The sequence below is a fragment of the Schistocerca piceifrons genome, chromosome 7, assembly GCF_021461385.2.
Source record: "Schistocerca piceifrons isolate TAMUIC-IGC-003096 chromosome 7, iqSchPice1.1, whole genome shotgun sequence".
In the NCBI taxonomy this organism is placed as follows: Eukaryota; Metazoa; Arthropoda; class Insecta; order Orthoptera; family Acrididae; genus Schistocerca; species Schistocerca piceifrons.
This window is the reverse complement of record NC_060144.1, coordinates 11,093,438-11,121,183: the sequence shown is the minus strand read 5'-3', so window position 1 is coordinate 11,121,183 and position 27,746 is coordinate 11,093,438. Positions and strand designations below refer to the sequence as shown.

Here is a 27,746-nt window from a genome sequence, read left to right as displayed (position 1 = left end):
ATAAAGGATGAAGATGAGTTTTACTTTAAATATTGTTCTGAAAACCCTGAAGAACGTGGAAAAAATCAACTGCTGACTTGTGTCTCAGCTGCTCACTGTCACCAACAGATGTCTGCACTTGTAAAAATGTTTAAACTTCGATCTGTGCTCCATACTTCGTGCATCACACAACAGAGCCTTGAAATAATTATTTTTCCACATCTATGATGCTTCCCAAATGTCACAATTTTCTAAAATGTTCGCAAAATATGTCAGCAATGGAAGAAAAGAATAATGTTTATGTCATGAATCGCAGTGTTATTTTCCACTACACACGTTTCCGCCGGAGTGGCACCTTTAAAACATGACTGTGAACTTTAGTGTATGTGTCAGGCGAGGGAGTGAATATAATGTATGACTAGAAAAATATAATTGCTGCCAATAATGGCAAATGATTGAAACCTACTTGACGTTTTACCATAGTGTAACTATTATTTTACCTCATCTTCATGATGATTGTCAGATGTCGCAATATTCTTCAAAGTACGTAAAAATGCCCCAGCAATGCGTAATGTTTACATCACAACAGTGTCTAAATACATAAAGTGTATTGAATCTGATTATGTGTACTATCATCTCCTACCGTTATTTATAACAAACTTATGGGGGAAGCAAAGGTAAAGCATCAACAGAATAAATAAGATCGAAGTTACTTATTACAAATGGACTTCACACACTTTGCAACCATACTCACGCTTCATATTAAATATTCTAGCATCTAAATTGTCCATATTACTTATTAAAATGAGCACAGCTTGTATATAGGCATTAGGGATAAGAGCTTTTAGGTTAAGCAGCATACGTTTACGATGATAATTAGGTATGTGTACCACAATTACAAGCTCTGTGGAGCTTCAAACTAAATATTTACGCTTCTAAATCGTCTTTATAGCTTGTCAAAATATATGCAACTTTCTTATTCGATTTAGATGCTAAGCATTAAATTTAGTTAAATATGTAAGAATTGCTCACACATGGGCACTACTGTAGAGCTAATTTACAGCTTAAAATGCACCAGTATTACTCTCACGTGTAAAAATCACCGCAAGTTCTCGCCCTTTGCAAGCAAATCAAGTATTTCAGTATCTAAATTGTCTGTCTAACATATTAAAATACACATGTCTTGCATGTTGATACTACTTAAATAAATTATTGATCGGTAAACAACGAAATTTCGATCGTAGGGGTATCTAATTGTTGGAAGCCTCCTCACTGGATCACGTTCTTTTAACACCAGTTATTAATTTTTCACAAAGTAGAATAGCTGATATTAACAACCCATTTTATATGTGAAAACTATTCATGGATACTGAATTTATTACGACAAATATGCTGTTACTATAGTTGAAATGCAAACAGCGATGTACCTACACGGAAGGAATAGAAGTCCCCTCTCTTTTTGAAAACATATTTTACACGGCCGAGTATTGTCAAAAGCTCTTACAGCCACCTGCTGTTCATATGACGAAGCAACTGTTGCTTTTGGTTTATAAACCATTACATCTTCCTGAAGATTTGGTGGAAGTTCAATATTATCCGTAACCTTCACATCATTATCATGTCTTCCTTTTGACAAATAGTATACAATCACAACATATTTCCCACGTCATCTTATCCAGTCTAGGTAAGATTTAATGTTATCCTATGAAACTTGGCAGTCTTTTGCTTTACTTTCCTGCAACTTCAAGCAATAATCGATGCTTCTCGAAGTTCCGCTTCAGTAGACAGTATTTCAGTATCAATTCAGTTACTGCCTATTGCTTTCAAAGCTAGCAAAAATACTAATCGCTCCGCGAATGTATTTGGATCAAAATCTGCTGGTAATTTGTTAGGGACGATCTTCGAGTTGTGAATATGATAACACTCATAATTTTGTTCTTCGTCTTTATAATCACCTTCATCATTTCCTTTGTCGTAATTATCTTCTTCTTCTACAGCTAAGGATTTCATAAATGCATTGGTTTTAACGTCGTCATCTCTTTTCTTTCGGAATAGCTATCTCAATCTCTGAGAAATGGGTTTGATGGAAAGTCAAAGTGCATGCTTCTTGAACCACATTTTCTCTGCTAAAACCTGGAGAGATCTTTTTGTATCCAACATTACGCACGACTGGATTCGCATCTGAAACTTAATGTCTCATTAATGCCTCTATTAAGGAATGACTAGACACTGCATAATCAATGTTGTTTTACATTTTCACTCACTGAGTCGAATGGGAACTTGATTCTTTAAACTCACTGTAGCTCCAGGTGTTTTCATATTCCTTTCCTAAGCTCGTCCAGTTCATTTCCACTCCTTAAGCTGATTTTCAGTATGCTAGAAGGTATTCTAAAACTTTCAGTGGCCCTCCTAATTGATTAACATTCAACAACACTTTGTTTCGGCATCTGAAAATCTTCTGGAGTCAATTTTGTATGCATCTGAAACATAAAAATGGATAAGAATAGTTTTCATAGGGTAACCACCGGCGCATGGTCTTATATCCACACTTAATATGTCTCGGTATGTGCTCCGAGGTATTTTAAAATTTCCAACTGACTTTCTAAACGATAAACCTCCACCAAGAGCTTGTTTTGCCTGTTTCATATCTTCTGAAGTTCATTTTCTACCCATCTGAAACATGAAAATGGATATCATTGCTTCCATGATGGTCAATGAACAATGATGGTCAGTGAAAAATTATGGTCTGTGGGCAGTGATTGCAGTGGACAGTGACTGCCAGTGAAAAGTGAGTGCCAAAGGAAAGTGACTGGTCAGTGGGCAGTGATGCTCAGTGGCTAATGATGGATTTATTTTTATAAATACTTCTGGTCATTTGTATGCTTTTGAGCTCTTTCATTTTAATGACTACTAAAATACTAGGCTCTGATTGGAAAAGAGGGAAGGGACGTAGTACACTATCCAGTGTGTCTTTACATAAATATAACGAAGGTAATGCAACTTTGAGCCAGTTTTAAACATAGTTTTAATATTATGCTCTGATTGGTTAGAAAGAGGAGAGGGAGAGGGATATGGGCTGTGGAGCACAATTGAGCTAGTTCCCCCAGTTTGGATTTCTGATTGGCTGTTTTGTTTTTAATACTTCGCTGTGACTGATTGGAAAGAGGAGGGGGTTGGGGCATAAAGTGAAATTGAGCTATTTCCCTCATTATGGATTTTCAATTTCACACTGACAGAAATGGGTTACTTCCGCGCTCTTGAATTTTGATTGATTCTTTCATTTTTAGTATTGGACTATGATTGGTTGGAGATAGGGTGGTGGGCAGGAGAGGGAGAAAGGAGGAAATTGGTCATGGTTTCCCACTGATAAGGACTATGCTGACACTAACAAGGGTGATGAGGTCACTGATAAGGCTGATGACATCACTGTTAAGTCCAGGCCGTCATGGTGCAGATGGTTTAGAATGCCCGCTGTATTTCTACTGACGGCAAGATGATTTTCAAGGTGAAACGTTTCCTGATCAATCAAAATGCGTACTTCTACACCGCGGACTTGTACAATCAAGTTCTTCGGCAAGTCATCCATTCTCGAGAAAATACAGTAGAATTGTATCTTGGATATGTGTCTACATGTCACCAAATGCCATTATCGAGTCTTGCTTTTTTGCTAACGGTAATTAAACCTCTTTGATTACCCCTCATACTCAAGCGAGAGAGTATGTTTCGTGTTAGATTTGTTCACAGCAAATTGCTGTCGGGCTGGTAATGTTCAGATCTACGCTAATACTTTCCATATTAGCGTTTTGGTAGTTTTCGACACTGGCTGGTAAAAAGAGAAAAGAAAATATCGCGAATTGAAGGTACAATTTTACAGGAAGCTCTGGAAACCTGATGCATCTGGAATTTTCATTTGCAAACAAAATAAAGGTGAAGGAGGACGTAGTTTTGAAAATTCACAACAAATACGGTTACTGCTACACTGTTTTCTTTCAAACAAGAACACAAAATATATATTTACAAAGTAATAGAGATTTTCTAATTTAACTGCCACATATCCCACACGAAACGCTCCTGATGGATGCGCTTTTTTCATGTAAAAGGTAATAACGAACTTGTCATAGAATATAGAAGGGTGCAATACTCTGAGGTGCATACTGTAGTTCTTAGACTATAGTAGCCATATATCAAAGAGAAAATCAGTTTGCATTTGCAATGTTTATTTACATTAGTATTATTACTGCACTGGAGATGTAGAGAAGACACATTTTCATAATACTCAGATTGTTTGATATTGTTAATGATATATAAACATCAGTTGATTCTGTTAAGAAATTCGTCAGTGGAGTACGAATTGGCCGTCAATAAATTCTTTTGGGTTGTCCTTAATCTGAACTTTATTTGTGGTTACACGTTAATGGCTGCACGAAAAAAATTAAGAGGACCAACAGTTATATACATCACTGCAAACAGAAGCAATAACTGCCCTACATTAACATCATTGTTTAGTAGATAGTGTTACTCAGAAGAGTAATAGTTGTCGAAAGTAATATTTTTACCGATAACAGCTGCACGAGACAATACTAACTACCTTGATACAGTTCTGTCCTATATTGTTCTCTCTTTGTGTTATAACGTGCATCAAGTTACAGCAATTATCTTTCTTGCAGGATCGGCTGACTTTATTGGAGTGAATCACTACCAAACAGATTACGTGACGTCAGGCGTGACTGGTATATCGCCGTCCAAAACCCGCGACTCCGGCGTCATCACTTCCGTTTCTAGAGTAAGCTATTACCATTACTAGAAATATTCAATATTCATATAAAAAAACCACAACTCGCACACAAATCGATTCCCTAACCGGTTTCGCCCCTCAGACGTAATCATCAGATACGTGAAAATTACAGTATTTAGCAACAATATCTGATGAAGGTAAGCACTGAATGTAAACTTAGAAGTAGTAACTTACAGTCGTTGCTATGGTGGCGACACGCAGAAAGTTAAGAGGTGCATTCGCTCAAACACAAAGTTGTGTATGTTGGATGTATAGTGATTACTATAGGGTCATTGGTGCGGCGTATAATCCAAGCACAGCTGTGGGAGTCAGCACATCCGACTGCAATCATAAGAGTCATTTAAATGTGTTCAAACAACGTACTAACAGTGGGGCAGTTGGCACAGTACCCCCAAGCCCCCATTTTTCTTCTTTTGTAAACAAACCAGTTACTTGGCCTAGCTAAATTTAATGTCTCTTATGTGAGTAACCTGTCCTTGTTTTGTTTATTTAGAACACAATTAATGGACTATAACTGTGATTGTGATTACCGTAATTTATGTTCAAGATGGGTAGATCACATAACTAATGAGGAAGTATTGAGTAGGATTGGGGAGAAGAGAAGTTTGTGGCACAACTTGACCAGAAGAAGGGATCGGTTGGTAGGACATGTTCTGAGGCATCAAGGGATCACCAATTTAGTATTGGAGGGCAGCGTGGAGGGTAAAAATCGTAGAGGGAGACCAAGAGATGAATACACTAAGCAGATTCAGAAGGATGTAGGTTGCAGTAGGTACTGGGAGATGAAAAAGCTTGCACAGGATAGAGTAGCATGGAGAGCTGCATCAAACCAGTCTCAGGACTGAAGACCACAACAACAACAACAACAACATGTTCAAGATTGCTTCCGATTATTGCACTTGTGCTCATGTTTACTCAGGAGTTAACTAGTGGTCAAATGCTTTTAGTTTAAAGTGATAACTGTCGTCATAAAAGTCGTAATTTATTACCCAAAACTGCGTGTCCTTTCCGCACTGGCGCAATGTGCTCCTACTGGTCCAGTCCACATCACCGCAATCCTGAGAGGGGATTTGGCATTCGTAAACTGCACCTCGCTCGAGAAAGCAGCAGTAGCACTAAATTCAGATGATATTCGCAGATTTACAGCACGGTACTGCATCCAAACGTTTTGGCTCCTGTTTCCTCAAATTTCTGACAGAGTATTGCAGCCAATGCTATTTTGCGCAACATATTCACGATATTCACGGGTAGTTTAACTGACTTCTTTTTAAGAATCTGCACGTGAATATCGGTTTCGGCGCTATTTCACCGATTTCCCCCACCTTTCAAGAAGACACCCGTAAACATGGGTTTCGCAGCTGTTTAACGATTTTCCCTCACTTTTCAGGAAGATACGCATAAATACAAGTTTCGTAACGATTTAATCAGATTTTTAAGAAAACGCACTTAAATACCGGTTTTGATCTAATCTCACTGAGTTTTCAAGAACACATACGTAAATACCGGTCTGTGAATTTTTAAAAATTCCCACAATGCATTATTTAGTCACAGATAATCTCCTGCTAAGTACCTTCCGTAAGCACACGACTGTTTTTTATGGTTTTACCGTTTTTCCCCCAGTGATGCACAAATAGCCAATATTTTCAAGACGTTATATGTAAAAATATGGGCCAATCCATCACCGCTACGGGATAATTTTAAAAAAAATTATACGGATCTTCAGCGTTACATCAATGTTATTTAATAACAAATATTCACCAGGCCTACGTTTCACTTAAACGAACTTATCCCACGCAGTTAGCGAGAGACGACATAATCAGGTCCCATAAGAGTCCCTTAGAGTTGGCAAAACTAACGGTAGGAACGCTTCTGTAGAAAGGTATTTACGCCGGTAATAGCCCGCATTTACACTACTACCTACGGGACAAGAACATGAGAGAGAGCTATGCACTTTATTTTAGAACAAACAAAAAAAAAGCTTCCGTACCTCGAACAGTGTACTGTTATCGCACCGCAGGACACGCTGTTTTAAACCCGTTTTACACGAGCAACTTTCTGGTCAGAATCGACTACACGAAGCACGCACGCCTTCGTGTTTGCGACCGACCGAGGTGGCGCAGTGGTTAGCACACTGGACTCGCATTCGGAAGGATGATGGTTCAATTCCGCGTCCGGCCATCGACATTTAGGTTTTCTGTGATTTCCCTAAATCACTTTAGGCAAATGCCAGTATTGTCCCGCTGAAAAGGCACGGCCGACTTCCCTCCCCATCCTTCCCTAATCCCATGAGACCGATTACCTCGCTGTTTGGTCTCTTCGAGCAAATCAATCAACTTTGGTGTTTGCGCGTAAATCAGCAAGCAACCACGATGCGGGTGTGTCTGTGACGTCGGTGATCAGACTGTGCAGAGCGTGGAGTTATAAATTTCCGAGTATGCTGGACGCTGCCCGTGGGCAGAGACAAGGGACTATGGCGGCAGCTGCTAACATTGTGAGTTATAACCTATTCTGGTCGAGTTCACTCCTACTATAAAAATGGATTTTGTGCTTTCGTGGCACACTGAAAATCTACACAAGGTCTTCGTATTTTTTTCCTACTAGTATTCCCCTACAAGAGAGACGAAATATCTGAAAGAAGGGTGATGAGAAAAACCTACATTATGGATAAATAACAACGTAAATAGATAAACGTGTTTTAATGAAAATTATTTCAACAGTGAAAAAGTCAGAATTACTGGACGAGAAAAATAATTTTCGATGTTATTTGGCACCTAGGAAGAAAAAAAGATAAAAAGGATAAGAGAAAAAAGGCGCAGAGTACTGCGTTCAACATGCTGTCTAATGATGCAAGCATATATTTTCTCGAGCACGTAAATGTATGTTTTCTGAAATGTTTGGGTGACACTTTCAGTTCTCAGGAGTGTGAACAGTTTACCACTAGACCTTTGACAAGAACGTCCACTATGAATTCTGCTTTGATTCATTGACTTGAATTATCCAACGTTGGTACTCACCTACTTCAATTTGGCGGAAGCCACGAGAAAATACGGTTGCTTACTGCTCAACTGTGCGACTTTAAAATGTGTGGCAAAACTGACGATCCCGCCAAGTGTGAGGTATGAGGTGTTATCCGCTTTTTAAACGCGCAAAAATTCCGACCCATCGAAATTTATAGACAGAGAACTGAGGTTTACGGTAGTGTGAAGAATGAAGCGTCAGTCTGAAAGTGGTGTACCATATTTAATGGCGAGCGGAAGAACGTTCACGACAGAGATCGCTCGGGCCTGCCCTCAGTGGTGAATGACGGAATGAAACAAAAATCCAAAATAAATGTTGGAACACGTGAGGCAATACTGACCTTACGACTCATCTTAGAAGGAAGATTAAGGAAAGGCAAACCTACGTTTCTAGCATTTGTAGACTTAGAGAAAGCTTTTGACAATGTTGACTGGAATACTCTCTTTCAAATTCTGAAGGGGGCAGGGGTGAAATACAGGGAGCGAAAGGCTATTTACAATTTGTACAGAAACCAGATGGCAGTTATAAGAGTCGAGGGGCATGAAGAGGAAGCAGTGGTTGGGAAGGGAGTGAGACAGGGTTGTAGCCTCTCCCCGATGTTATTCAATCTGTATATTGAGCAAGCAGTAAAGGAAACAAAAGAAAAATTTGGAGTAGGTATTAAAATCCAGGGAGAAGAAATAAAAACTTTGAGGTTCGCCGATGACATTGTAATTCTGTCCGAGGCAGCAAAGGACTTGCAAGAGCAGTTGAACGGAATGGACAGTGTCTTGAAAGGAGGATATAAGATGAACATCAACAAAAGCAAAACGAGGATAATGGAATGTAGTCGAATTAAGTCGGGTGATGCTGAGGGACTTAGATTAGGAAATGAGACATTTAAAGTAGTAAAGGAGTTTTGCTATTTGGGGAGCAAAATAACTGATGATGGTCGAAGTAGAGAGGATATAAAATGTAGACTGACAATGGCAAGGAAAGAGTTTCTGAAGAAGAGAAATTTGTTAACATCGAGTACAGATTTAACTGTCAGGAAGTCGTTTCTGAAAGTATTTGTATGGAGTGTAGCCATGTATGGAAGTGAAACATGAACAATAAATAGTTTGGACAAGAAGAGAATAGAATCTTTCGAAATGTGGTGCTACAGAAGAATGTTGAAGATTAGGTGGGTAGATCACGTAACTAATGAGGAGGTATTGAATAGGATTGGGGAGAAGAGAAGTTTGTGGCACGACTAGAAGAAGGGATCGGTTGGTAGGACATGTTCTGAGGCATCAAGGGATCACCAATTTAGTACTGGAGGGCAGTGTGGAGGGTAAAAATCGTAGAGGGAGACCAAGAGATGAATACACTAAGCAGATTCAGAAGGATGTAGGTTGCAGTAGGTACTGGGAGATGAAGAAGCTTGCACAGGATAGAGTAGCATGGAGAGCTGCATCAGACCAGTCTCAGGACTGAAGACCACAACAACAACAACAGGCCTTTCACAATTAGTGGACGGCATTCATTCTTGTCAGACATTTGCAAGAAGTGTGTTCAACGAGACTGCTAATGTGGGTATGGGCTATAAAAAGTGTGCCGAGTGGTTTCCTCGAATTTGTCAGATGATGATGAATTTTTGGATCACATAGTCACTCGTTATGAGACTTGACTATCACATTTCACACCAGAAACATAGCACCAATCAATGGAATGGTATCATTAGCAATCCCCAACGAAACCGAATAAAACAAGAAAAATTTTGAGCACTGAAAAAATTATGGCTACGGTATTTTCTGATATTGCTCGTGTCCTGCTCATCGACTACATGCCTAGAGGCGAGGTTACAAATGCAGCGACCTACTGTCGGCCGCTTGAATGACTTCGCAGCGCCATTAAAACAAGCGGCGCGGAATGCTAACCAGTGGAGTCGTCTTCCACCACGATAACGCACGTCCGCGTGCAGCGGGAGTGACGCAGGACCTGGTTCATCGGTTTCAGTGGGAAATGTTTCAATACGCGCCGTACAGTCTGGCTTAGCCGAAAGTCTTTATCACTTCTTACCCAAAATGAAGGATTTTTTGAATGGACAACTCCACGGAAGTGATGGCGAACTTAAAGAAAGAGTTGGTTCAACTAAAGGGCGGCAACAGAGTATGCAGAATGCATAGTATAGTTGGTAAAACGGTAGAAATGTCTAAATTTGAACGGTGAAAAGTAGCTTCGGTATCAAATCGTATGTAAAACACAATTTCGTTTAATTACATCAAAAATTTCTGTAGAAAAGAACATTCTTTAATTTCCAAATGAACCTCGCAAATGCTCAATTTCCTTCCATCAGAACCATTAGCCATATTCCAATAATTATCAAATAATTGTTTTTTTATATACTTTAAATTCAGCTTGTTTGTAGCAGTGCTTGTGTGCAGTGATGAGATTGACCAACTTGTGACACACATACACACACACAATGTTTACTATACTTCTCGCAGTGTCACTGAACACATTTCTCACATATCCACTTACCTGCTATGTTTGGTCAGCAGTAAAACATATCGCAATTTATAAACGTATGAATATTTCCAACACTATTTCTTGAACAATACACTATGTGCTGTCACTCAGCCCAACAGTTCGATTGCTGTTTCATCAAACACAGTAACTAATGTGGCTGCTGTTGGTGGTACTGGCTGGAGAAAACTTCAGCATTGATTTGGTCTGCCTCGTACTTGTTGATTAATTGGCTCTCTACGTATGACAGACTGTTGGACAAGCGCTACCACTCAATTTGAGCCACCTGAATCTTCCTACGATGCAATACAATCTCTGTTTCAATTACCACCTCTAACTCAATATCTGATGAAATGGCAACACTGACAAATTGCAAACCACACTTGGTCAAATAAAACATTCTCGTGCAAAGCAACATTGCATTGATGACTACATGAAGTAGTGGGATTATATGCATGGAAGATAGATACTCCTATCATTATGATGTGCATTTACATAATAAGTCAACATTTTTGAAATTTTGCGATGAGTGTGTTTCGAACCTCGGGAATTCTACGTTTCGACACTAAAATTGCGATTCTTTACTCCTGGTCACTGCTTATCTCCGAAGAAAGTGTCAAGATCATGGTGTAATCTCAGCTATCATATCAAGATCAGATCTAAGTGTGACTGATGTAGGAAAGAAAAATAGAATATATTTTAACGATTTTCCACTACCGGTATTGACAATGTGCAAAACATAAATAATAAAATAACAGCACTTTCTACAAAACCGTTATTCGTTTATCAGAAATAGATGTCTGACACACCAACATGAGGGAACAGAAGGTCCAAATTTATCGCAGACTGCAGTATGTCTGAATGAAAGGAATAGCACCCTCATTTCTTCCCAAAAGAAAATTTTCACAGGCAAGCGTTGTCAGAAGCTCTCACAGCCACACAGCATTCTGATGCTGCTTTCTGAAGACACAGTATGATGGGGGTGCATCCACTCCAGAAATTTTTGCATTTATGTGCTGACAAATATTGCCCGCAAAATCTTTACCCTTCGTAAAAAAACAGCAGGAAAAGCGACACAGCTTGCTGAACCTATGGATAGTGCGTTTCTTCCCAACATGTATACCCTACACCACAACAGAAACACACTGTTTAATCTCTATTACCACCACAAAAGAACTCCAGCTTCATTTAATTTGTCAAAACGTTGCTTACTAGCCAATGACCAACCACCAAACGATACCAGCCACACATCAGGTATTCTATATTAAGATACGAAATTGCAGTGCCTGTGTTATTCTGAATTACAATGCAAAGCTCCTCTGGACATGCATGCCGAAAGGAACAGGCAGTGTGGCGACAACAGCCGGTGTGAAAGACATTAAATGTATTCGCCGTTGCGAATATGGACAACCGTCAGCTTTGGAATGGAATGACGACAGTGAAAATTTGTGCCGAACTGGGAATGGAACCCGGATTTCCCGCATATCGCGAGCCGTCGCCCCACCATTTAGCTATCCGTGCACGATTCACGGCCACACCCAAACTTCCAAGTGTCGTCAACCCGGTTCAAAATGGTTCAAATGGCTCTGCGCACTATGGGACTTAACATCTATGGTCATCAGCCCCCTAGAACTTAGAACTACTTAAACCTAACTAACCTAAGGAGATCACAGAACACCCAGTCATCACGAGGCAGAGAAAATCCCTGACCCCGCCGGAATCGAATACGGGTACCCGGGCGCGAACCCGGGTACCCGGGCGCGAACCCGGGTACCCGGGCGCGGGAAGCGAGAACGCTACCGCACGACCACCAGCTGCGGACTGTCAACCAGGTGTCTGTACATGTACATCCATGTATATTCGCACACAGGTGAGACATTTTGCCTTAAAAGCGCTTGGCCGGTGTCTGCGGGTAAATACGATTTTGCAGTGCCTCTATTATTCTGGATTACGATTCAGAGTTCATTTGGAAACGCATGCATGGATACGAATCATCCGCCGACACCGAGAAAGCGACTTTCAAGTAAAATGTTTCACTCGTGCGGGAATATACGTAATGGATGTACGAGTTCAGGTTGTAGTCGCATCACCGACGACTTGTGGAAGTTTGGGTCATGCGGTGAGCCGTGCACGGATAGCCGTATGGTGAGGCGGCAGCTCGCGATGACCGGCAAATTGTTAAGTCGGAGTGACAGTCCTCTGGACACTAAGTTACGCACACCTGATTCCATTGCTCTCCTGGACGACTGAGTACTTCTTAAACACATACTGGAACTTTGAGACGAAACCAGTGGTTCCGCCTTACTGTGTCACATTGTACCTCGTGACAATGATTTTATACGTCGCATTAATCATTCTTGCAAGTGCAATACGGTACAGTAGGCATCTGCAAAAGGGATGTACGCCAATGTGTTCATTTATTTTTTATTTCGTTATGTACCTACTTTACATTATCTTCATCATGTTGCTATAAAGTACAGAATTGTTTTATTGTGGGTACGTTTGCAGAACAGCTGTAGGACAGAGATGCATGCTTTACCTAGATTTTGGTGAATGTTTAACTCCTGTATGGACCTGACAAAGACACACCTGTAGTTGTAGAGGGTTGGTGGGGTATCTGTCCCATTAGCCCTCAGGGAAGAGGAGCGTGACCGTTAAGGAGGCTTCGGCATTCAGCTCCTGGTCTGGCTAGAGCGCAGGCGGAAGCTGTGATGGGTCCGTCACGTAGTTTGCAAAAGTTGAAGGGGATGAGGTACCTTATTGTTAAGATTACTAAACCATTCTTTTTCAGAGAGATTATAGTCAGGGTTATGTGGCGACCACCTGCTGTAGTAGTTTTACAGACACATTCAGTGGTTAGGTTTGATATTTTATCGAGAGCACGGAGCACAATAGAATCCAGTAATACAAAGTCAACCTCGAGGTGCCTTCAACACATTTGGTTTTATTTGAATTCTGTCATCAATTATATTTACTTTAATGATTAACGTAAATTAGTTTGCCAAATATTACACGAATTATCTTTATAGAATGGGGCTCACCCTGTGCGTTAGATAGAAATTTGTGGTCGCCACAGTATCACAAAGATAGCAGAGACCATAGCACGCTGTATGGTTAGGCATTTTGAGCATGAATTGTGTGAAATACTTAAGTAAGCTTGCGAGTGAAACTCTTTGCTAATTTTTTATTTCCGGTCTACTGGTCATTGTCTCCACGCTGCCACGTGAGCAGTTCTGCAAGGAGACTTGACCACCAGCGTCCTAAATTAGGTTCAAACAGGAAATGCGCATGAGGTTTACTTTTGTAATAAAACCGAAAACGATCCACATGAGTGAGTAATTAAAAGAGCCGTTAATTTACGACTACCAACTGGGCTTGGGTGCACAAATCATGTGTCTCGTGTGAATTTCTGATTATTTTCCAAGAACGATGGACTAAGGTGAGTTCCAACATACCGCCTTGACTTCCAACGTGGTATTGGCTGCACAGTCATTGAAAAATGATCGTTCTTGTTGAAATTCATGTTGGGACAAATAAGTGCATGTGAAGAATTTAGTAGGATGTAATAAATTTTATATGTGCCTAATTGGAGTATATTTTTGTCTGCTTAGACCCATGCCCAACATTATTAGTACTTCATCGCGTGTTCCGGACAAAATCAAATAGTGCCAGTAACCAAGGTCAGCTGCTATTTTAGTCAAAGCATTTCCAGTAAAATGAGAATGAATGACGAGCATCATGATCATGCGAGAACTTTAGAAAGAACAGTAGCAACATAATATTCCTTCCCTGTTTCCGTGAATATCTTAAGTTGCACAGACCTCTATGTTAGAGATAGGCCCCATCTGCGCAAAAAAAGACAATAAAAATGTTCCGTCTTTAAATGAGTCGTGACTTGCATGCCACAATAAATTGCATATTCAGTTGAGAATCTTTAGTTTCGTAGTCTAATAATCTCAGCCCAAAATCATTAAAAATATAACACGTCAGCCTCAGTTGCAAACAGAAACCAATATTTACCTAGGTTTCAGCCAAAATAATTTGGCCTTCTTCAGAAGCTATTGACACTAAACGATTGCATGCCAAACTTTGAGCAGACCCACTGTAGTCCTTGTAGAGAGTATGGTATTGGTGGGCCATCAAAGGTGAAGACCCACTGCAGTCCTTGTAGAGACGGCAAGCAGCCATCTGTTGCGGCTGTGCAGGTGCACAATCACCATCGAAGAGTCTTGCGCACAATATAGCAAGTCCATAAACCACTACTTATGCACTCAAAAAGTTTTTGGAATTGTCCTTAGAACCAGCAATGCTTTTAACCAGTCCCTTGCTGAATTATTAACACACGTGCAAACACTAACAGTCCCAACTTCTCACATATTGTGCATATACAATGACCAACAGAAATGGCTGCACTCAAATGAATGCTTACAAGTTACTTAATTTGATGAACTGGTGTCAACTACAATTTTATAACATGAGAATACAATTACAAAGGTACAGAAAACATCATCAAAACGTCTGGGCGCAGTCTGATCGCCGATGACCGTGACAGATGAATCATTAGCATACAACCCCTCAGTTTTGCACAATTTATACCCTGGTGACACTGAACACAGTCCTTGAGGGTGTGGTATTGGTTTCTGATAATGCAGAAACATTTTAAAAAAAGACGGGAAAGACACTGCACAGATAAATAGTGTACCTGAAAATACGTTGCTGCAACATTATACACAGTTTTGGTTCAGTCCTTCTGAACAAGAAAACTCCACTGTGCGGACTACAACTAACATGGCTACATCCAACTGACCCGTTAGAAATTGTGCCGAAGACAAATAAGAAGAGCCCTGGTACCGATATTATCAATAGCGAACTTCTGAAACACTCTTCGCAGTAAGTGAAAGATAGAAGCTTTCGTACGAGTGTACTGAATATATGCGTGTGATACATGCTGAATACCAACTGAGTGAAAAATGTCTTAATATAAACGACGTTCCATACAAGTGAAAGTGTTCATCCTATAAGCTACAGAGGTGTAACCCTGCTAAACGTACCACAGAAAATACGCGCTAAAGTTACACACAGAGTTAAAGTACTGTCGGAACATTTCCTCAGTGAAGAGTACCATTGTTTCAGGAAAAAAGATTGTACACTCATAGGAAAGCCAATACTGTGAAAGGGGAGTGAGTGTAATCTGCCGAAACGCGCATTGCTTATAGATAGTGTACAGAGAAGTATATTGTGGTGCATTATCAAATGGAATGAACAGCCAAACCATAAAATAAAAACAGTAAAAGATATTTATAAAATACGATACACAGTAGAAAGAAACGATAAACTATACCACTAGACAAGGGAGCCCCATGTCTGAAGTGATGTTTTCGATCTACCGATTGTCTCTCTTAAGAGTCGGCAGGCATATTTTCTCTGGTGGTTCAGCAGATACTTGCAATTTTGGTTTCGAATTATGTAGTTTGAGTAAGTCCAAACAATTATCGCTTGTCATGTCTTTCATGCAACACCCAATGTCAACGGAAAACGTCAATTTGTTTCAGTTATAACCAAAATTATTTTTAAATCAGAATTTTGCGGGATCATTCTATAGTGCGCTCCCAAATTAGTCTTGTCTGATATTCGTTTGATCGATATGTGTTAAAGCATGCACAGTAAAATATGAAGAATAAACAGTGTGTGTGTGTGTGTGTGTGTGTGTGTGTGTGTGTGTCTGTAACAGTGGGAGGGAGGAGAGAGAGAGAGAGAGAGAGAGAGAGAGAGAGAGAGACTGTTGACAGAGTGTGAGTTTAAGAATTAAGCTGATGCTGGCCTTATGCACACTTCTCTTAAAAAAGAGTGTTAAATGGAGAAATTATAAGTACAAGTAAGATTTTCTTTTTTATTTTCAGATAGATTCCTCGGGATTTCGAAGATCATTGAACTGGATTGCTAACGAATATCCGGGATACCCGATTATTATAACAGAGAATGGTCTGAAAGATTTTGGTGGCCGTAACGACGTTACCAGGATAAATTACTTTGCGGTATGTAACACTTATTGTGCTGGGCCGCTGTATAACTCGTGTTTTTGAGTACGTAAACACATTTTGGTTACAAGTATTTTAATTTACTATTTTCAGGATTTTCTGGGAGCCCTCCTGGAAGCGGTGAACCTAGACGGTGTTCCAGTGATCGGGTACACATTATGGTCTCTCATGGACGTCCTGGAATGGGATTCAGGATTCACGTGAGTAACCTTCAGAAACTGCTAAATAAAAAGATTTGCACTAACTGTATGTCTGCCGACTTTTGTGCGATTAGAATGAAGGGGAGGGTGAAAGAATAACATTTTTGAACGCACACTGACGAGCCAAAACTTTATTACGACTGTGATGTCCTTAGTTTTCTCGGCGTGATTAATTAATGGTGCACTTCTGGGTGTTCCGTCGAGTTTTTGACCCCATTTTATGCGCAAAATCCATAAAACTGAAACTACTTGGCTGTACACCCGGAAGTGCGCTATTAATTTATGTCCATATTGAATGCCGCCTGACGGGGTTACGGCCACGTGACGCGGGAAAGAAAGTACGATGGAAATTTCGCAAATAATGAATACTATTTTTTGTTTGCTTACACATTTTTTGCAATATCTCTTTACAGTCCAATATAGTATCCTTGTTTCTCTATGAGTGTATCCAAACGCCTCGGAAGTTCTATTACTCCATCCAGGACACCACTTCTGTTCTCTGTCGAATGGCTCGGGTAACGGCGGTAGAAATCTCTTCCAGAGAAAGATAACAACTTCGGGAATTTGTCCGGGCTATAGGCAGGATACGGAAACACTTCCAATCCGCATGTTTGGGCTACAACATGCTGATACGCGAGCGAGCATTTTCGTGATGAAGGAGTGGCCCAGCTTTGAGCAACTCATGTCTGGTCTTGTGCATTTTTATGCTTAGGTTTTGCATGAAGTTACGATAGTACACTACTGTGACACTTAGTCTACATGGAACTCTATCTGTCTTGACGATTTCGTGGTGATCATAAGCAAAAGTCATCATTTGCTTGAGCTTCGGCCGGCCGGTGTGGCCGAGCGGTTCTAGGTGCTTCGTCTGGAACCGCGCGACCGATACGGTCGCATGTTCGAATCCTGCCTCGGGCATGGATGTGTGTGATGTCCTTAGGTTAGTTAGGTTTAAGTAGTTCTAAGTTCTAGGGGACTGATGACTTCAGATGTTAAGTCCCACAGTGCTCAGAGCCATTTGAACCATTTGAACCTTGAGCTTCGATTGAGCGCTTCGAAATTTTTTCGGACGTACAAAACCTGAAGCTCTCCACTCATTGGACTGTGGTTTCAACTCCGATTCAGAGTCTCTAACCCACGTTTCATCAGTAGCGACAATTCGACCCCAGAATCCTTGACCTTTACCTTCGAATCGTTGTTTGAGAAAGGTTACAATGACCAGGCGTTTCTGATTCTCTTAGGCAGTCAAACAGTGTGCGATCCATCTCACAGAAATTTTTCTCGTCTTCTAATCATTTGTCATAAGATTTGTTTGGAGAATTCCCGTAGTTTCAGAGAATTCCTCACAAGTCGCACTGCGACCTCCTTCAAGAGCATCTGTCGCAATTTTCACACGTCGTTCATCTGCTGAAGTTTTTAGTTTTCCGGGTCTTGGATTATCATCTATACTCATGCGACCACTACGAAAACGATTAACCCAACTTGAAACTGTACTACGGTCCACAACAAGCTCGGCACAAACTTAATGCACTGTGGATTTTTATCGGGTTTTAGCCACGTAAAGATTCGATCTTGGTGAACGAGCTTTGTTGTTCAAGTCATAGTACCCGAGAATACTGCAGGGTTCATTTCTACATCTCGAAATTTCTATGTCAGAGTAACCCCAGAAAAAAAAAAAAAAAAACATATGGTTTTTCCTCAAGTTCCCAACTACAACGTGTGCTTTATTTATGAAAAGTGCACAGAAAACGATGGTCAAACTTTCAGGAAACACTCCTTACACGTAGATGAATAGAATGTGTATGGACGTGAGTCCAGAAACGCTTTAATTCCATATCAAAGTTCATTTTCTACTCCTCTTCCTAATCACATGAATGAAGGGGAAAATGACAGATTTGAAACAATCTTAACAAACAGAAAGCAAAATGCTGTGCTGAATATTTCAAAATACGTTGGAAGAAGAAAAAAATTTAATGACCAGGGAGAAATCACGAAGAAAGTCCCACAAGGTTCAATTTTTGGTCCACTCCTATTCCTTATTGTGGGCTGTCAAGAATCCTCGCGAAATAATGTTGAGCAATCATCAACTAAGATTTTCTGTCAACGTTTGGGCCGCCATTGTTGACTGTTTGTTACGGCCTCATTTTCTTCCACCCACACTCAACGGAGGAACCTACAGTGCTTTCTTAGAGAATACTTTACCTGTTCTTCTAGAACATGAGCCTTTAGAAGGGTGACACACGTACGTCGCGTACAATGGAGCTCCTCCTCATTTCACTTTTAATGTTCGTACGCTTACACATAACACGTACCGTGACGGATGATGTGTAGAAGTGGACCTAAAACCACAAGACCTTTATTTGTGGGGGGGCATTTGAAAGCTCTTGTGTACGGAAGCCCGGTACAAGATGTACAGAGTCTTCGTGCCCGTTTTGTAAAAGGCTGTGAAACACTGCACTGTTCTCCACGGCTATAGGAGTGATTAAGGGATTCAGTGCGGCCGCGGGTTGATGTATCTTGCTAATGGAGGGCATTCTGAACATTTCATTTAGAATGGCGTTTCACATTGTGGCGATACGTTCTTTTCCTGTGTATTCCCCATAATTAATGTGTTGGAGAGTTGTAGACACCTAGCTCTAACTTAGAAATGATGTCCATACAATATATTTATTTCTTATAGGTGTCAGGAATATTTCCTGAAAGTTTGGACATACCTTTTTCTTACAGCCTATATAAGCGGAGTAGAGATCACTGGGGTACTGAACGTACAATTATTTACATTTAACTTTATTGATGCTCCGTTACCTAGGTAACTAAATGGACTATTTTCTGCATTACCGTTTTTAAAATGGCTCTGTGCACTATGGGACTTAACTTCTGTGGTCATCAGTCCCATAGAACTTAGAACTACTTAAACCTAACTAACCTAACGACATCACACACATCCATGCCCGAGGCAGGATTCGAACCTGCGACCGTAGCAGTCGCGCGGTTCCGGACTGAGCGCCCTAACCGCGAGACCACCGTTTTTAAAAAAAAAAATTGTACAAAAGACGATTTTGTTGTATCCTTGTATACAGTAATGATTTTATAATTAAATAAAAATTTAAAAATTACTTTAGATCGACATATTGGAAGAATAAACGCAAAGATTTTTCGATTAGGATGGAAAAAAGAAAAATAATAGAATGTGTGTTCCCACCACCGGTGCCATTCCAAACGCGAGACCCTCGGTAGTAAACTTCGATCCGCTCACCTCTGCGTGGCATACTGATTTCGAATCCTAGTGATTGACTGACTGTAAGGAAGCATCTCCGAAAGGGCGTGGAGTCGCTACCGTTACTCTGTCTTCTACACGATTCTATTCCAAAACTGTTCTATTCTATTCCAAAACTGTTCTATTCTAATTTAATGCAAGTACTTGTATCGTTCAAAGTATTGGTTGGCCTATTTCGTTTAGATACCAGTTCAAAATAGTTCAAAATGGTTCAAATGGCTCTGAGCACTATAGGAGATAACTTCTGAGGTCATCAGTCCCCTAGAACTACTTAAACCTAACTAACCTAACATCACACACACCCATGCCCGAGGCAGGATTCGAACCTGCGACCGTAGCGGTCGCGCGATTCCAAACTAAAGCGCCTAGCACCGCTCGGCCACATCGGCCGGCTAGATACCAGTTAGGTTCCTAGTGGTACTGCTTCTGTACTATAGCTCTTACACATTTAACGTGCCTATTTGGGGCATACCTCAGTAACAGTTACAGTCTACAGGCGTTAGTCCTTTGTATCTCCTTATTTGGCAGGTGTTAGCCGCCAGTCTGCCAATGTTGCTTCCACTGCATCGCTCATTGGTTGTAAACTGTCATTGTCAGAGTTAGTGCTTTCGTTCCTGGTCCGTGTCGGGTATTTCCCACGGATCAGGTTCTCCTCGGGCAACTGCCTGTCCAGTTCTGTACGGTCTTGTTTCTATGTATTTGGCATATAGTATAAGTGATGTAGCGTCAACGGATCCGTTCAGATATTGCCATTTGTCTGGGTCCCTTATGGATTCGTAGATGTTATCATGTGCAAAATTAGTTCATCGGGTGCACATGTGTAGTGTGCAATATAAAAGCAGGGTTGCCACAGGTTCTGGATACCAGGGAATTTCAAACAAGTCAGGGAAATATCAAAGAAATTTGAAAAAACCTGGAAAAATCTCGTTTTTGTTCCAGTAGACGAAATGGTTTGTTTAGTGAGGTGACATGCACCGCCGCTGGCTGGGTGCTGCTGAGAACATGCGCCGCTTCGCTACTCTCTCATCCCTACTGCTTCTCCGCTTCTTACCACTCCCCTCAGCTTGCCGCTAGCCTAGCAGCTGCCGATGAGAGGTTTGTTTTGATCTGATTCTCATAGACTGTAGAGACAGCGGCCGGAGATGGCGGTCATGTGTGCATGATTTGTGGCTCAGTGGTTATGTGGATGTGTGTGCTCTCATTTTCTGACAAAAGCTATTGCTGAAAATTTAGTCGTGAGAGTGTGATTGTTTTTTCTACGTGCCTGCCTGCAGCCCAGCAATCATCTTCACGGTGAGTTGCTACCTATTCTCGTTATTACTGCTCACAGAGTATTCGCAAAAGTTAGCTTTTGTATGGATTGATCACCGTTGTCACATTTCATCAACATTTTGTCTGTGGCTCGTGAATTTCTGGCCACACGAGTGGATTTCCACGACGGGCCAAAACCGCAGGCCATTTCTGCGGGTACCTGTAATGGATCGGCCCTGCTGATCTGGTTCTCACTAACGCTAGGCCCTGTCTGTTGGATCTAGTCTCACCGACCTGCCCGCAGGCCGGATCTGTCTGTGTGTGGCGTAAACCAGCGGATTTTCACGGCTTGTCCTTGGACTCGGGACTGCAGGGCTCCTCAACAGGCCAGAGGGCATGGACGATGGATTTCAGGACTCGCGACTGTCTCACCGCAAGTGCGTTGTACAGTGTGGCATTTTACATTTATTTGTTCTAGTACATTTTGGCTCTTCAAAAGTAGTTTAAATGTTAGAAAGTATGGCTGATAAGAAGACGAAAATCGTGCCAGCCGCTGGCGGTTTGTATGGTATGTACTCATATACTTCTCGAAAGAAAAATCACACAATACCTGTAAAATAATAGCTATAACACAGTGGGTAATAACTCACAATAACAAACATAGTGCAACCAACATTTTACTGGCGGTAACCTACAGTGTTGGTTTGCACAATTATTTCCCGCCTTATACACTTTTTTGAAGAGGCCTACTTTTTTCTGAGCTTATTTCTGAACTCAGTGAAAGAATTTCAAGTCTGTCTTGCGATTCCAAGGATATGCGTATTTTTCTCAACAAATGTATTTCGTTTTGCTGAAACAAAAATGGCTCTGAGCACTATGGGACTCAACTGCTCAGGTCATTAGTCCCCTAGAACTTAGAACTAGTTAAACCTAACTAACCTAAGGACATCACAAACATCCATGCCCGAGGCAGGATTCGAACCTGCGACCGTAGCCGTCCTGCGGTTCCAGACTGCAGCGCCTTTAACCGCTCGGCCACTTCGGCCGGCTTTGCTGAAACGAAATAACACCCTGGTCTTAATGGAATACATATACCATTTGGCTTGCTTTCTCCGTCTACAAACAGTTCATTACAAAACATTTTGATGTTAATACTAATTTTTGCTCACATCAGGAAACGCCATCTACTTGCAATTTTTTTAGACATTTTCTCGTCTGCACTTGTACCGCAACTGCAAATACATATTGTCAACTTACGTCTTAACTCACCCTTGAGATCTCGAAATCGTCAGGGAAAAGTGCTAAAACTTGTCTGGAAATCGGGATAATAACAGGGAATTTCACTTGGGGAAACTTGTGGCAACCCTGAAAAGGCAATGTCCTGTCTCACTGACTGACTGACACATCATCGCAAAGGATACAAATTTAAAATTTGAAGAAGGTTCGAAATGTCTATGCTTTATAGATCTAGAAAAGGCATATGACCGGGTTCCTAGGAGGAAGTTACTGTCTGTTCTACGAGATTATGGAATAGGAGGCAAACTTTTGCAAGCAATTAAAGGTCTTTACATGGATAGTCATCAGCAGTTAGAGTTGACGGTAAATTGAGTTCATGGTTCAGAGTAGTTTCAGGGGTAAGACAAGGCTGCAACCTGTCTCCACTGTTGTTCATATTATTTATGGATCATATGTTGAAAACAATAGACTGACTGGGTGAGATTAAGATGTGTGAACACAAAATAAGCAGTCTTGCATATGCGGATGACTTAGTTGCGATGGCAGATTCGATTGAAAGTTTGCAAAGTAATATTTCAGAGCTAGATCAGAAGTGTAAAGACTATGGTATGAAGATTAGCATCTCCAAAACGAAAGTAATGTCAGTGGGAAAGAAATATAAACGGATTTAGTGCCAAATAGGAGGAACAAAGTTAGAACAGGTGGACGGTTTCAAGTACTTAGGATGCATATTCTCACAGGATGACAACATAGTGAAAGAACTGGAAGCGAGGTGTAGCAAAGCTAATGCAGTGAGCGCTCAGCTACGATCTACTCTCTTTTGCAAGAAGGAAGTCAGTACCAAGACTAAGTTATCTGTGCACCGTTCAATCTTTCGACCAACTTTGTTGTATGGGAGCGAAAGCTGGGTGGATTCAGGTTACCTTATCAACAAGGTTGAGGTTACGGATATGAAAGTAGCTAGGATGATTGCAGGTACTAGTGGATGGGAACAATGGCAGGAGGGTGTCCACAATGAGGAAATCAAAGAAGAACTGGGAATGAACTCCGTAGATGTAGCAGTCAGGGCGAACAGGCTTAGATGGTGGGGTCATGTTACACGCATGGGAGAAGCAACGTTACCCAAGAGACTCATGGGCTCAGCAGTAGAGGGTAGGAGGAGTCGGGGCAGACCAAGGAGAAGGTACCTGGATTCGGTTAAGAATGATTTTGAAGTAATAGGTTTAACATCAGAAGAGGCACCAATGTTAGCACTGAATAGGGGATCATGGAGGAGTTTTATTAGGGGGCTGTGCTCCAGACTGAACGCTGAAAGACATAATCAGTCTTAAATGATAAATGATGATGAAGAAGGTGTGAATCTTATAGTGTAGGTATCGATTAAAAAGGGATTGTCCGAAATTACACTCTTAATGTAATGAAATAGTGGATGAACGGCTTTTTGAAAGTATGTCGCTATTAAGGTAATTTTTTAAACTAGAACTACGAAAACTGGTATTTGGTTTCTCAATCAGAAAATAAAAAATACGCGTTTCAGAGTTTTTGAAAATCAACCACTACTGCGGCCAAATAGTGGGTGAAAGTTTTTATGAAAATAAATAATTACCAAAGAACTACTACAGGATTTTAAGGCTACATATATGACAACTGATAGTCGACCTCTTGGTTAGAAAATAAAAGAAAAACATATGATTTCAGTCTTTCTGGAAATTCAGTCCCTAAAGAAGTGGAATAGGGTATGAAAATTTTTGAGAAAATATTTTGCTACGTTAAAACAACTTTGAAACCAAATTTATGAAAATTGGTATTTATTTCCCTTCTCGGTCAGAGATAGAGAAAAATTTGTTTTGAAATGAAAGTTGCTATGGAAATATCTCCAAAAGAACGCGAAAGGCATGATTAACAAAAACCTTGGACTCTAGCCATCAGAATCGCTTCTTGGTAAGAAATACACTACTGGCCATTAAAATTGCTGCACCAAGAATAAATGCAGATGATAAACGGATATTCATTGGACAAATATATTATACTAGAACTGACATGTGATTACATTTTCACGCAAATTGGGTGCATAGATCCTGAGAAATCAGTACCCAGAACAACCACCTCTAGCCGTAATAACGGCCTTGATACGCCTGGGTATTGAGTCAAACAGAGCTTGGATGGCGTGTATGCAGCTTCAACCCGATACCACAGTTCATCAAGAGTAGTGAGTGGCGTATTGTGACGAGCCAGTTGCTCGGCCACCACTGACCAGACGTTTTCAGTTGGTGAGATATCTGAAGAATGTGCTGGCCAGGGCAGCAGTCGAACATTTTATGTATCCAGAAAGGCCCGTAAAGGACCTGCAACATGCGGTCGTGCATTATCCTGCTCAAATGTAGGGTTTTGCAGGGATCGAATGAATGGTAGAGCCACGGGTCATAACACATCTCAAATGTAACGTCCACTGTTCAAAGTGCCGTCAATGCGAACAAGAGGTGACCGAGACGTGTAACCAATGGCACCCCATACCATCACGCCGGGTGATACGCCAGTATGGCGATGACGAATACACGATTCCAATGTGCGTTCACCACGATGTCGCCAAACACGGATGCGGCCAACATGAAGCTGTAAACAGAACCTGGATTCATCCAAAAAAAATGACGTTTTGCCATTCGTGCACCCATGTTCGTCGTTGAGTACACCATCGCTGCCGCTCCCGTCTGTGATGCAGCTATGGTCTCCGAGCTGATAGTCCATGCTGCTACAAACGTCGTCGAACTGTTCGTGCAGATGGTTGTTGTCTTGCAAACGTCTCCATCTGTTGACTCAGGGATCGAGACGTGGCTGCACGATCCGTTACATCCATGCGGATAAGATGCCTGTCATCTCGACTGCTAGTGATACGAGGCTGTTGGGATCCAGCACGGCGTTCCGTATTACCCTCCTGAACCCAGCGATTCCATATTCTGCCAACAGTAATTGGATCTCGACCAACGCAAGCATCACAACAACGTTTCACCAGGCAACGCCGGTCAACTGCTGTTTGTGTATGAGAAAACGGTTGGAGACTTTGCTCATGCCAGCACGTTGTAGGTGTCGCCACCGGCGCCAGTCTTGTGCGAATGCTCTGAAAGGCTAATCATTTGCACATAACAGCATCTTCTTCCTGTCGGTTAAATTTCGCGTATGTAGAACGTCATCTTCGTGGTGTAGCAATTTTAATGTCTATTAGTGTACATTCGGAAAAGGTCATGCTTAATTAGCGTGAAAAGCTTAGAAGGAGTTGCAATTTGTGAAAAACATAAAAATTCCATTAAATAAGAAAAAAATCTGCAGGCCACACAGTATGCGCGAGCGAGGCAGCGAGCGCTAAGCTAGTGTAAAAATGCATTTCAAGGCTGCCTGGCTCTAGATTAATGTCTGTATGGAGCATTTTCAGCCAGTTCCGGATGTCGGGGAAAAAGGAATGAACGTTACACCCTTTAATACCGGTTGGCCACTCACGTTGCCTCGCATTCACTCGCCACTGTTTCAGTTGCCGTTTGTCCCTTAAAGCTTCTGCCCCTCTGCAGCCAGTATGGCGCAGCTCGCTGACTGGTTGTTAGGTCTACCGGATATGTTACGAGCACTACGCACAGTACTTCCACCGACATGGTGCTGAAAGATCCTGATAGTCTCAGCAGAACACTTCTTTGACCTCTCATAACAGCACTTCTGATCGTCTGCGTGGACTGTGTTGTCGGGAGCAACACCGAGATTGTTTTCCGGGCACCACCTTCCCATATTGTGTGGTATACAACTGGTTTTAGTCTCCCGTTCTCTTCCTGAGTTTTCTGATACCACAGCCAACACATCATCAGCGTATGCGATAATTCTCTCACTGTGTGTTTCCCGTCCGTTTCTGTCAGGCTCTATGGAAACATCACAAAAGATGGACCCACAGACTGAACCCTACATTTCGCGTAGTTTCCGAACGTCGGTGACTACCAGCTGTTATCAAATGCCCCGGAAGTGGCCAGTACGTACTTGCGGTTGACATTATGCACTAATTTGAGCGCCCAATTAATGTCATCGACAATCGCCCTATTTTCAGGGAGGGCACAGATTTTGCTGCGCTTCGTCCGAGAATAGAACGGAAGGAAATGTTTATTCAAGGCGCAATAAGAAATACCCTCTCCAACACAAAGTAGTGCTTTGTAGACAATAGACGTAGATGCAGAGAGCATTACGTGAATTGCGCAGTGTGTGTATGTCAAGTATCAACAAAACTTGTCTTGTAATGTAACAATATTTTGATGCAGGGCGAAGTTTGGAGTCTACGAGGTGGATTTTAGCAGTCCAAACAGAACGAGGACGCCCAAGGATTCGGCGGCATTTATAGCGGAAGTCTATGGCAGCAGGCAGCTTCCGGAGCAGTATCGTCTATAATGACATCCTAGTCAGTGAGTCATTAAGTCCCAAACTTCCTTTCTCCCTTCCAGAGCAGTACTTTTTCCAGAAAATACTTATAGACTGGTATATGGCTGAAGTGAATTATGAGAAAAAAGTATATTTAAAATTGTTGAATGTCTGAAATATTCATCACTAAAATGGCACAAATAAATAAATTAACAAAACTGAGTCGTTTCTATTTATTCCTTTAGTAAACAGAGACTATGTGAGCACTACACCGTCAATCATTGCTACTCTCTTTGAAAGGGATCCATCAGACCGCTTTCATGACAATTAATCTTAGCCTCTCCCTACTTTGCGATAGTTGTTGCCCTCGAGAAGGAAGAATGTCTGTTTCTTCATTTTATCTCTGTCTGAAGAGTATCAGTATTATTCCTGTATTTGCCAATCCTGTGTGTGAACTTGAATCAATGATAGAATGAGTTGAACTTATGTCGTTGTCGGTGACGGGATGCACATTCTGGTAACTGAGTGTTGCCAGTGTTTGGGATACCAGTGCACGGACGGGGAGGTAAGCCGCGCCGGCACGACAGGTGTAGGGGCCAAGGAGTGCCCCGCTGTGGTGGCGGGAGTACTTCCAGCCTCTTGGGAGGAGTCGTTTCCCGCTCCTTGGCTTTGTGAGGATATTTAACGAAGGACGGTTCAAACTGACACACTTCCGGTGCACTCTAAGTAAGACAGAAGTGATTGCTATTCATTTTGTAATGGATACAATGAAGGAATTTGAATGTTCTTTAAGTTCGCTAATATTATGATTAACAATTTTCCTTGAAACATCATTATGCTATATGCAGTTTTAATCGTTGTAGTGTATGTGATTTTGTAATTAAACTAGTTCTTTTGTGTTGTGCTTCGTGCTCAGGTCAACTGGTGAATGTGATTGCGATTACACAAAGGTACCGCACTTTTTCTTTAAGTTTATCACAGTAAACTCACTATCGTATTTGAGAATTGTTTCAGAGAAACTGATTGCGCTTAAAGCAAGACCGAAATCCTTAACCTTAAGTGAGTTAGGAGACTTAGGAAAT

General features: G+C 41.3%; 1 protein-coding gene across 1 annotated transcript in view; it reads left to right on the top strand.

The window, feature by feature from the left end:
• Positions 1–26,694, top strand: part of LOC124805018 (myrosinase 1-like) — a 108,096-nt gene extending 81,402 nt beyond the window's left edge. Inside the window, exons 8-11 of the mRNA XM_047265425.1 lie at positions 4,647–4,762; positions 16,180–16,314; positions 16,411–16,517; positions 26,568–26,694. Coding sequence (XP_047121381.1) covers positions 4,647–4,762; positions 16,180–16,314; positions 16,411–16,517; positions 26,568–26,694 — 485 coding nt within the window. The remainder of the gene's footprint in view (positions 1–4,646; positions 4,763–16,179; positions 16,315–16,410; positions 16,518–26,567) is intronic.
• Positions 26,695–27,746: the final 1,052 nt, after the last annotated feature.